Below are 12,763 nucleotides of genomic sequence, written 5' to 3'. Positions count from 1 at the left end.
CACCCATGCAAACACACACCCACGCAAACACACACCCACGCAAACACACACCCACGCAAACACACACCCACGCAAACACACACCCACGCAAACACACACCCACGCAAACACACACCCACGCAAACACACACCCACGCAAACACACACCCATGCACACAAAAACATGCAAGCACGCATGCAAACATGCACACAAGCACATACATGCACACAAGCACATACATGCAAATACGCACACAAACACATACATGCAAACACACACCCACGCAAACACACACCCACGCAAACACACACCCATGCACACAAAAACATGCAAGCACGCATGCAAACATGCACACAAGCACATACATGCACACAAGCACATACATGCAAATACGCACACAAACACACCCACGCAAACACACACCCACGCAAACACACACCCACGCAAACACACACCCACGCAAACACAAAAACATGCACACAAGCACATACATGCACACAAACACATACATGCACACAAACACATACATGCAAACACACACACCATTTAATGTCCAGCTTCCATGCTGGCATATAGATGTATGTGAGTGTTTAATTGTGAATAATAGACAGAAAATGTTTTTTCGTCTAAGCAAAAGAAATGAAATAAAATGCTTTGCGCAAACCAAGTCCTGGTGACATTGACTCCAGCAGCATATTGCATTTCATGGAAACAACTGAATATTATATTTTGAAGTGTATATATCTAGGTCATGTGAGCAAAATTTTTTTACTAACTCAATTCAGAATGTTTTTGTTTTTTTTTTTTCGTTTCCATTGAATATTGTCTCAAAGGAAGTCAAAACTCTATTTTCAAATGACAATTTCTCTGACAAAAAGATTCCTCTTATATGAAGTTTCTGGCTGTTTATTTTTATTTGATCTTGTATATTTATTAGAACATATATAAAAAATACCATCAGTACAAATACTGCTGCTGCTGCTACTACTACTACTACCTATCTATTTATCTTTCTACCTACCTATCTACCAGTCATTGTTTTTCTATCTTGCTCAGCAGAAAGAAAAATATAAATATTGGTGGTCTACTCTTACTTGTTTCTGTCATTTGACTGTGGTCATGCTGGAGCACTGCCTTAAAAGGGTTTTTTAGTTGAAGAAATCAACCCAGGATTTATCCTTTGTAAGGCTAGTACTTATTCTGTTGGTCTGTTTTGCCAAACTACTAAGTTATGGGGACATAAACACACCAACATCGGTTGTCAAGTGATGGTGGAGGGACAAACACAGGCACAAAGACAATACATGCATAAATACACACACACACACACACACACACACACACACACACACACACACACACACACACACACACACACACACACACACACACACACACACACAACACATGCACACATACATGACAGGTTTCTTCCAGTTTCTGTCTACCAAATCCACTCACAAGGCTTTGGTTGTCCCAAGGCTATAGCAGAAGACAATTGCCCAGAACCAAGAGGTTGGGAAGCAAGCTTCTAACCATACAGCCACATTTTTTTTTCACTAAAATGAAAAATGCCCCTCCACCCACAAAACAACATAAAACCTCGATAAATAAATTGTATTCACTTGTATAGAAATTAAGGTATGTTATTCTTATTGTAATGTTCAGTTTGAACTTTGCACATTTGGTTTGTATGAAACTTGTCAAACCTACATAGATACACACTTATGTTTCTCCTGTGTCTCTATAATGGAATCCTATTTGAAATTTCCTTCTGACCTTTTTTGATATCAACCTGCCTGAAACCACCCTTGGCTCTATGATATAAACTGTCTATTTTAAATGGATCTAAGTTCAAACCTTTCATCAAGTCTTCCTTTTATGTTCCAAACATGTATTTAGTAATGACAATGTTATTTCACTAAACTGTTTATTACTTTCATAATTAATTGTAATGAAGGAAATATATTTCAACAGAAAGGGTTAAACAATAAATGTACAATGAATCTGGATTTGCTTTAATTTTAGTTTGTTTTTCATGCTGGTTACAGAAGCAGTGAAATAATTAAATAAATAAAATATAGTTCAAATTGTACAAAAACCAGAAGAGTGTAACAGGCGAGGGAACAACAGAACAAGATATATTAGTTTGATGCTCAGGGAAACTGGAAGAGTCTTTGACATTTTGAGCCCACACTCTTCTTCATAAAGGAATGAGGTGTGAAAACGGAAGGAGAGAGGAAAGAAAACAGAGAAATAAAGATGTCTGAACACATATGCACACACATATATACACACGGGTGTACACATACACACAAAACATTTTATCATTTCTTGTAATCTAACTCTATTAATGTGACTGACAAACATGGGTTCATTCTTACATATCAAGATAACTGTTTAGTGGTTAAAAAGTAGTGCTGTCAAACTAATGCTCCTCTTAAACACATTCCACAAGTGTCAGGATAAATAGATACAAGGAATGGGTTCATTTTGTTTGTGTATGGTGGGTTTCTTTATAGCTTGGAAAATGTTTTGATTACTACCTGTTGAATTGGGTATTGACTTTAAATCTGTTACATATATATGTATGTACACACACACACACACACACACATATATATATATATATATATATATATATATATATATATATATATATATACACACACACATATATATACACACGCGCATACATAAATGCATATTTATATGCACACACACACACACACACACACACACACACATATATATATATGATTATAATATTAGGGAGAAAAATCCAAATTTACAGGTAAAAACTCAATTAAATTCAATGATTCGTAAAGATAATAATGTCAAGTTTATAATTTTCGATAAGATAAGTTTTACATTTATTTTTAATATTATTGTTTAACATTTTTCTATCTTGATATAAATATTTTTATATAAATTCATTTGTTATTTATTGTTGGTTGATATATATACATTCATTTTATTATTATTATTAATATTGTTGTATTTTGACCTGAAGATTAGCTATATTTTTGAATAGAATTGATTTTCGATTGATTTAATCGATTTGATTATATTTTATTTTCTATTTGAAAATTTGGTTATGAAACACATGTTGTCGTTTTATTATTTTATGATTATTACTTTGTATTTTATTATAGTTCTTTTTAGTGTATTTACTTATCAAATTTTTCTATATGTGACTGGATTTTCATGGATGAGTTCATGAACTTTGGTTCTTTTCTCTAAATTATATATTTATATTATATATTTATATTATATATATATATATATATATATCAACAAAACAGGAAGTTGGACAATTTTTGAGTGTTGTTTATTCACCATTACACATGTTTCATTTGCTAATAGAAATTACCAAGAAATTCTTCAAAGCGTTTTATCCTCTTTACTTTATATATATGAGAGAGGGAGAGAAAGAAAACGGGGGTTGAAGAAATCCAGGCAAATACATCAGTGAGCACTCTCTGCAATAAGACTCCATCCCACTTTTACAAGTTTTGCTTGTAGCAGACTGTAAAAAAAAAAAAAAAGGAATCTAACAATATCTTTCATACTTTCATGAGAACGATTGGGGGAATTACTGTGCTATTAATTAATTGATTGATTATGTGTACAAACCATTTTATGATGTGGAAACAGTTTCTCCAGCTATTCAAAATATACAGAAGACAAAAAAATTATTGTGTAAAGATATAATTCTTCATTTTTTGTCTGATTAATATATACATTTATATATACATACATGCATACACACACATACATCATATATACATATACACACATGTTATATATATATATATATATATATATATATATATATATATATGTGTGTATGTATGTGTGTGTGCGCGTGGGTGTGTATATAATGATATGTAAAAGTAAGAATTCAGGCATAGGAAGTTAGTAAGCTTCAAGCAGTTTGCAGAAGGAATAAAAACCCAAGTTGAAGGAATGGAGCAGGTAAAACCCAAGCTACAAATGTTTCCTAGCTTGCAGAACCTCAGAAATAATAATTGCTCAATGAGCAGTGTGTGTGTGTGATGATTTTTTAAAAATTCAAGGATATTCAAAATTATTTGAGATGAGTTTTATAAAGTCTGTTTTGTGGACCATTTCCTTATTTTAGTTGTAATTGATACACTCTCCAAACATCTTCAAGTGATATTCTTGAGATAAGTCTGGGATTGAACATGAAACTACATTCAACATACTAACACTACTGGTCTATTTGCACAGAAGACAATAATGTTGACATCTGTGACTTGTTCTTTTGTATTTTTGTATATTGTGTCCATGACATATTGTTTGGAACACAAGAACCGGCTGGTTAGTTAAAAAGTTCCATTTTCAATTCCCTGTTGACCGAGGATATCACCTGGCAAATTTCAATTCAGAAATGTTAATAGCATGTCCAAAGATCTGGAAATCCTTCTGAAAACTGATATCACTTCTTATCAAAGAAGAGTTATGTTGAATAATTTTATGAGAAATTACAGTTTATGATCATAACTTTGCATTTTGCTAAGAAAGTTGCACCAATCAAAATCTATAATTTATCAATCAAAGCCTTTATTTAATTTGATTTTTTTCTCTCTTAGAAAAGTTAACTAAATACTGGCTAAAATTTGGCTGGTCTTGTGCCTCCGCCATTCAGGCATCCCTATCCTATTTGTCATTCACCTCCACATCACTTATGGTGCACCTAACTCTCTTGCTTCTTCACTAACCATTATATTCCAATCCTTGCTCCCCAGAACATCCTCCTTCTGGAATCTCCTTGCTCATGTCTTTCTTGCAGTGATCGACACACACTCTTGGAGTGGTTGGCATTAGGTTGGCTTGCCAGATCAAATTGGAGCTTGGTGAAGCCTACTGGCTCGCCAGTCCCCAGTCAAACCGTCCAACCCATGCCAGCATGGAAAACGGACGTTAAACGATGATGATAATGATTAACAACATCAAACTCACCCAGTCTCAGATGACCTGCAGAGGTCATGAGCACTTTCAAAATCATTAAAGGACAAATGATTATCTTCTACAACACACATACACACACACACCTTTCTGTCTCTCTAATCCTTCCATTCTATTTCCTTCTGTTTTACTTGATCAATACATACATATTTCCTGCTGCAGAGTGCATTGCTATTTTGAATGCTATGCCATGCAGTACATTTATTGAGTAAGCTGTGATTAGCATATTTTGAAATTTAGTGTTAAGTATGCATATCGACATCCAACAACTGAAAATAACCTTTCACTCATTTGAGAGAGACAGAGACTGTTCTCAGTTTGGACATTTGTTTATTTGGACAATCTGTGAGCTTGAGGTTTGCAAGTTGTTAATTAAGCAAAATTTTGATTAAATTTGCAACTGTTAAAATGTCTTTTTTTTTTTTGTTTGCTTTTAAATTGTTGGTGTAACTGAAACTCTATTGCATAATGTGTGTGTGTGTAAACATCAAACAATGGAAATGAGTGCTCAACACTGCATTGGTGGATAAAGATTATTTATGTATTAAGGCTACCATTGGTTTCATGTTAAGGAAATATCTTAACAAGTCTTCAAGCCAAACGCATAGAAAAATTGGTGTTCATCTCCATTTTGGGTTTAATGAGAGAGAGAATATTCTTTGCCATGAATCATTCCACTCCTCCACTCTTGAACACTATAGCTACATTAACTCCTAATTCCTTCTCCTCCCCACATCCTTCCAGCCACTAATTACCAACACTTCCTTACCACGATCCTGTGACCACGAGTCCGCTGCCCTAACCACTGGGTCATTGCGCCTCCCAATAGTAATAGTAGTGTGTTGTGTATATACTTTCTTCCCCCCTGCTTCAATATATTATATATCCAATACTAGGATATAAAACTACTCTACAGTGCTTTGTATCATACTTTAACCTCATACTTCTGGTGCTTTGTGTCATACTTTAACCTCTCAACATTTAACATCCTTTTCTGCTATATGTCTATGCGCCCACTCAGGTTGGAGAAGTCTTTAGTTTTATGAGTTATTTGGTGACCTCACTAATGCTGGTGCCTTGGAAAACAGAATGTATACACTGTAAAAGTGTAGTTGTATCTGCTTAAGCAGACAGGAGTATGTCTCTTCTCTGACTCATCAGATCCTGTCAAATTGTCCAATCAATGCCAACATGGAAAATGGACATTAAATGTTGATGCTCTTACTTGTACATTTATAAATGAAATCTTAAAAGTAGGATTGTCCAATGCCTGTTATTGTAAATAAATAAATAAATAAAAATACTTTTGGAGCAGATAAATTTTATATTCAGCTCTTATGCTCATATGCATATGCGCACAAACACACATATACATGCCTTAATACACATCTGATTCAATTAATTAATTTTGGTGGGTAGCTGTTTCATATTATCTTTTCATTTGTTGCATTTAAATGTTATATAACTGAAGTCATTATTGTCTTTGTCATTGGATAGGTGGGTGAGTGGATGGCCAATTATTTGGAATGGTGGTGACAATTAAAAATTGGTCCCTGTTGCTAATATTTCTATCATGGCCTAAGTTCACATAACTTGGTACTTGTTATCTTTTGCAGTGCTATTTATGCTAGTGAGCTATTTGCACACTAGTAATGTCTACTTGTGTCTAAGTGATCTGGTATCTTGAGAATTTATTGTTTCCTATTATTAGTAAACGTGATATGATCAGTTGCCTCCTTGGCTGATTGTTTAGTATCAACTTTATCAACTTGATCTTAGCCATCTTTGTTCTCACACTTGATCTAAAGAGCATGTGTGGCTTACTACACTAGAGTTTTCTCTTGGATAACAAGCGCAAAGCAGAAATGTTATCAGCAACAAATTGTTATAGTTTCAGGAGAAATATAGCCACATCTTTTATAAAATAAAACTGTCCACTCTTCCAATCTAAAACTGGCGCCACTATGAGTCAACCACTTCCATATTTTTTTTATTTCTGTATTTTACTCTTATTTAGAGCATCTCCTTTACATTTGTGGCAATTAATAAACTTATTAATAAGATATGCATAATTGAGGGATTATTTTCAGTAGCAGTCTTTCTTTGAAGAATTCATGGGTTTTTCTTCCTTGCTTCATTTCCATAATATGAGTGTCTGTGGCCTAGTGGTTAGGGTGTTCCATGCACAAACTGTGGTTTCGATTCCTGGCTTCGGTGTTCTTGCACAAAACGCTTCATTTTAGTATACTCAACTGTAAATGACTTCTCAGCAACAGGTGGGAAATTAACTCTGCAATCAACTGGCATTCCATTCAGGAGGGAATGTTGTAATCTCGGACATATATATGCCATGGAAATTGGTTTAAGCTTCGTCCTTATGAGTCCTGGGGATCATGACAGGTTGAAGCTATTTTCCTTAATTGGAAACCTAGATTGAAATTTTGGGGTAGGTAAGGGATTGAATCTGGCTGGTTTGAACATAAAACATGTAGAATATTTAGGCCGGATATGGACAATTCAAATGCTAAAGGGTTGATCGCTTGTCTTGTATCTGTTCCTGCTTCTACTGTTACTACTCCTGGGAGGTAAGTTTTCTTTTTGGTTGAATATGGAATCCATTTCTCCACAGAAGTATCTCAATTAGTTGAGATTGTTTCAAATCAAATGTTACCTCTCAATGTTGATTATTTGTATGTTATAAATAATTCATAAAATGAATGGTAATTTATGTGCAATGTTTGGTACCTGTGGAACCTAGATTCGCTGGATAATATTTATTTGGCCATTACACCGAATAAGCTTTGTTAAAAGCTGTGAAAACCAAAATTAAATCCCATGAAAATAAACATAAGCAATAGATCTTTGGGTGAGACAACTCTCTAAATAGTAAAGCACAGAGTCTTCCGAAGTGATTGGCTTTAAAATTCAAAAGTATATGAGCAGCTATATTAACAGCAGCATATGATAAAATGCATTGTGTGGTGCCACCACCACCACCACCACCATCATCATCATCATTATCACCATCATCACCTGCTTTCTACATGTTAAATTAACTATAATAAAAAGTAGTATAATTTGCATGAAGTATTTTCTCATATATATATATATATGTTTTTAATTATAATTATTATTATTATTATTATTATTATTATTATTATTAAGCCAAAATAATGCAAATTATAAAAGTACAGGTTGGTGATTTTACCTGGTATTTCAATATTTCAGGGTTAGGACTTATTCTTCAGGAAATCTTTGGAATAAAGGTGTTGTTAGCTGATTTCTCTCATCATCTTTATAACTTGCATTGTTTTGGTTTAAAAATAAAATGTTTTAAAATAGTGAAATATAACATTTTTATTAGTAAAGATTATTAATTGCATTATTAACCAAATTGTCTTTTGTTAAGATTTACTTCCTGTTTCTACATTAATATTCTCTTATAATTCTTGTAAGTAAAACCCCAAAGACATTGTTTTCTCATTTGGATGTATATTTTTGTTTCATCAAATCCAGCTTTAATATTAAAAATATTTTTTTGGTTTCTCCACAGAGAAGTGCCCAGTATCTTCATAAAGAATTGCCTGTCCGAATTGCTCATAGAATTGGGGGTTTCAGAGGACTGCCGTTTATTGTTGGCTGCAATCCAACAATTTTGCAAGTGGTAATTTTTTTTTTTTTTTTTCTTTTCCAATGGGACACTCCAATTTGCTCTTTCCTCCCTCTACTTTATTATTATTATTATTATTATTATTATTATGATGGCTAGCTGGCAGAATCATTAGCAGTATTTTGTCTGTTACATTCTGAGTTCAAATTCCGCCAAGGTTGCTTTTATCTTTTCAGGGTTGATCAATTAAGTACCAGTTGAGCACTGGAGTTGATGTAATCGATTATTCTCCTCTCCCCAAAATTTCAGGCCTTGTACCTATATTAGAAAGGATTATTATTATTAAGGTAACAAGCTGGCAGAATTGTTAGCACACTGTGCAAAGTACTTAGAGGCGTTGTTTTATGTTCTGTGTTCAAATTCTGCTGAAGTTGATTTTTCCTTTCATCCTTTTGGGGTTGATTAAATAAGCACCAGTTGAGCACTGGGGTCAATGTAATCGACTAGTCCCCTCCCCCAAATTTCAGGCATTGTGCCTTTAGTAGATAGGGCTATTATTATTATTATCATTAAGGTGGTGAGCTGGTGGAATAGTTGCATGCTGGGCAAAATTCTTAATGGCATTCTGTCTGTTTTATGTTCTGAGTTCAAATGCTGCCGAGATTGATTTTGCCTTTCATCCTTTTGGGGTGGATAAAATAAGTACCAGTTAAGCGCTGGGGTGGATGTAATCAACTTATTTTGTATCCCAAAATTGCTGGCTTTGTGCCAAAACTTGAAGCCAAAAAGACGGTGAGCTGGCAGAATTGTTAACACACTGGGCAAAATGCTTAGCGATATTTTGCCCATCTTTACATTATGACTTCAAATTCTGCCGAGGTTGACTTTGCCTTTCATCCTTTTGGCGTTGGTAAATTAAGTACCAGTCAAGTACTGGGGTTGATGTGATCAACTAGTCCCCTCTCCACAAATTTCAGACCTTGTGCCTAATGTAGAAAGGATTTTTATTATTATTATTATTATGATCATCATCATCATGTATCTTTTCTAGAGAGGTACAATGGATGCAAGGTGCTGTTCTTGATTGCATGGTCATACTCTCTTTACTCTTTTACTTGTTTCAGTCATTTGACTGTGGCCATGCTGGAGCACCGCCTTTAGTCGAGCAAATCGACCCCAGGACTTATTCTTTGGATCGGTCTCTTTTGCCGAACTGCTAAGTTACGGTTGTCAAGCGATGGTGGGGGGGGGAACAAACAGAGACACAAACATATACACACACATACATATATGTATATATATATATATATATATATATATATATATACGACAGGCTTCTTTCAGTTTCCGTCTACCAAATCCACTCTGAAGTCTTTGGTCGGCCCGAGGTTATAGTAGAAGACACTTGCCCAAGGTGCTACGCAGTGGGACTGAACCCGGAACCATGTTGTTGGTAAGCAAGCTACTTACCACACAGCCACTCCTGAGCTCAAACATTATAGAAACCATTGTATTGATTTACACAAAACTTTCGTTTTCTTCAGTCAGTCTGTTGAGTAGGCTATTTGAAAGATAATTGCTCCAATAAACACTTTTTCACCCATGAAGCCAAAAAGTGAATCAGATAAAAGAAATCTTTATTGCTTTTTCAAAGTTTTGGATTGAAAAGGAAGAAGTTGTAAAGTAGGGATATATATGACACAATCTTTGAATGCAAAGTGTACTTTCTTGGCTGTGTGATTAAGATTACCAACCATGTTTCCCATTATATGGTGCTTTGAGTAAGTGTCCTCTACTCTAATTTTTGGTTAATTACTTTACTCGTTTGTAGAATTTGGTACATACAAGCCCTTAATTTGTGTATCTTTTATCTTTTACTTGTTTCAGTCATTTGATTGCGGCCATGCTGGCGCACCACTCCTCTGATGCGTTTCAGTCAAACAAATTGACCCCTATGCTTATTTTTCTTTTTAAGCCTGGTATTTATTGTTGGTACCTTCTGCGGAACCCCTAAATTATGGAGACATAAACAAACCAAGACTAGTTGCCAAATTATGGTGGGATGACAAAGGAACACACACAACTATGAGGTTCTGTGATTGATGCTGCATTATACCTTGGACAAGTGTATTCTACTAAAGCTTTAGGATTGACTGGCAGAGATTATTTTGTGTATGTGTACATATCATCATCATTTAACGTCTGTCCTCAATAAATGATGATGGTATATACATACACAAACACACATTTATATTCAAATATGAATGAGAAGCAGCCCGAGAGATATAAACAATATTGAACACACATACACAAGGCATGTGTTTTGCCAGTTGCCATTTTGTGAGCAGGCTGTGATTATAGGTATAGGAGAATATATTCTTTCCAATTCTGCTGGTGTTAAATCACCTAAAAGTAATAGAGGGAACCTGATACAAGTTATCTTGCTTGTCTATGACTTCCAGGTGAATTGAAGATAATATATTCTCTTATGCTTATAATTGCATCCTGCCCATGAACTGGGAAAACATATGCCTTGTTTATGTGTGTTTAATATTGTTTATAAACACATGCACAAACACACACACACACACATACACAACAGGCTTCAACATAGTTTCTGTCACAAGGCATCAGCTGACCCAGGTCTCTCGTAGAAGACACTTGTTCAAGGTGTTGCGCAGTGGGACTGAACCTGAAACGATGTGGTTGCAAAAAGAGTTTCTTAATCAGACCTCCTAGTAAACTAAGAAAACAACTACTTTATAAACAAAGTCCTTTGATAGTTCAGCTGCATTGTGTTAACTCGCTCTTATCACTGTTGTGGTTGTAAATACAGTAAAGGCATTCAGCCGTAAAAACCCTGCCAAAACAGACACAGAAGTCTGGTACAGTCTTCTGCCTGGCCAACTCCTGTCAAGCTGTTCAACCCATGCCAGCATGGAAGGCGGATGTTAAACGATAGTGATGATGATGATGATAAGCTAATGAGTAAATCCCCCTGCTCCTCCCTGGAAACCTGTAACCAAATATGCTGTTGTTTATAAACTATGATATTAAATACATATCCCATGTTGGCACTTTGTGGGAAGCACTTGTGCCAGCGTCACATAAGGGGATCTGTATCAGTGCCACATAAGAAGAGACTGTGCCATGCCATACTGGTGTCATGTAAAAGTACACTCTGGAAAGTGGTTGGCATTAGGAAGGGCATCTCTCCACCACCACTTCATAACCAGTGTTGGTTTGTTTATGCCTCCCATGAATTCGTGGTTGAGCAAAAAGAGACTGAGACAGGTTTTTAAAAAATAACTACTGGTGTCAATTTGTCCTACTAAACCCTTAAAGTAAAGGCATGGTGCTGCCCCAGCATGGCCACAGTCCAATAACTGAAACATGTAATTAGTAAGCATCTGCCTTTTTTGGGGGAGGTGGGAGGTATATCTAAAATCTTTTATTAATCACATCATAAAAGAAAAAGTCACAGAAAGCAAAAAATATTCACTATATTTACTTCTTTTTCTTTTCTCTAATATTTTATCATTAAATGATTATTTTTGTTTCTCTCTTTTAGCATGAAATGTACATTCGGGCATTCAACATATTAACTGAATTTCCAAGTGTAAGTCATTTATTTAAATTTATCTGGCAATAATTTTTATTCTATTTAACATCATATAAAAATCTATCAAAACCATACTTCACACTGAACTACTCTATCAAAAGCATTAAATGCCAAATAAACAAAACTCATCAATTATTGATGGTATAATTATATGTTCCCTAACATTATATTAGTAAAATTGTAGTGATAAGTTTAGAAATTAATTAGTGCTGACTGACTTTTGCACTATTGTATCATTGCATTATAAGTGTTCAATTCACTGTAATTTTATTACTTTCTGTAAATTCTGGATGAATGAATTAAATATTAATTTCTTTTACCTTCTAGCATTCAGATTATTCTGTCAAATGCAATGCTTATTTATTCACATTGTTTTGAATGAATTAACCCATTTCAACCCAGGTTTTTAATTTTGCAATTTGTTGAAATTTTGAAGATAGTTATATAAATAGGGATAGCAAACATGTGGAAGCGTCCAGTTAACCTTTATTGCAGTAAACAAACCAAATACAACTGTCCTCAAACAAGGATAGTGGGTTAAAATGGGTTAATTATGCAT

At 34.6% G+C, this 12,763-nt stretch overlaps 1 protein-coding gene across 1 annotated transcript in view; it reads left to right on the top strand.

Annotated features, from left to right (window-relative positions):
• The window catches only part of LOC106879645 (branched-chain alpha-ketoacid dehydrogenase kinase), a 65,179-nt gene that overhangs the window by 21,403 nt on the left and 31,013 nt on the right, over positions 1–12,763 (top strand). Inside the window, exons 3-4 of the mRNA XM_014929307.3 lie at positions 8,526–8,636; positions 12,154–12,201. Coding sequence (XP_014784793.1) covers positions 8,526–8,636; positions 12,154–12,201 — 159 coding nt within the window. The remainder of the gene's footprint in view (positions 1–8,525; positions 8,637–12,153; positions 12,202–12,763) is intronic.

The sequence above is a fragment of the Octopus bimaculoides genome, chromosome Z (genome assembly GCF_046866305.1).
Source record: "Octopus bimaculoides isolate indiv1 chromosome Z, ASM4686630v1, whole genome shotgun sequence".
NCBI lineage: Eukaryota > Metazoa > Mollusca > Cephalopoda > Octopoda > Octopodidae > Octopus > Octopus bimaculoides.
This window is presented reverse-complemented; position numbering and strand designations above follow the sequence as displayed.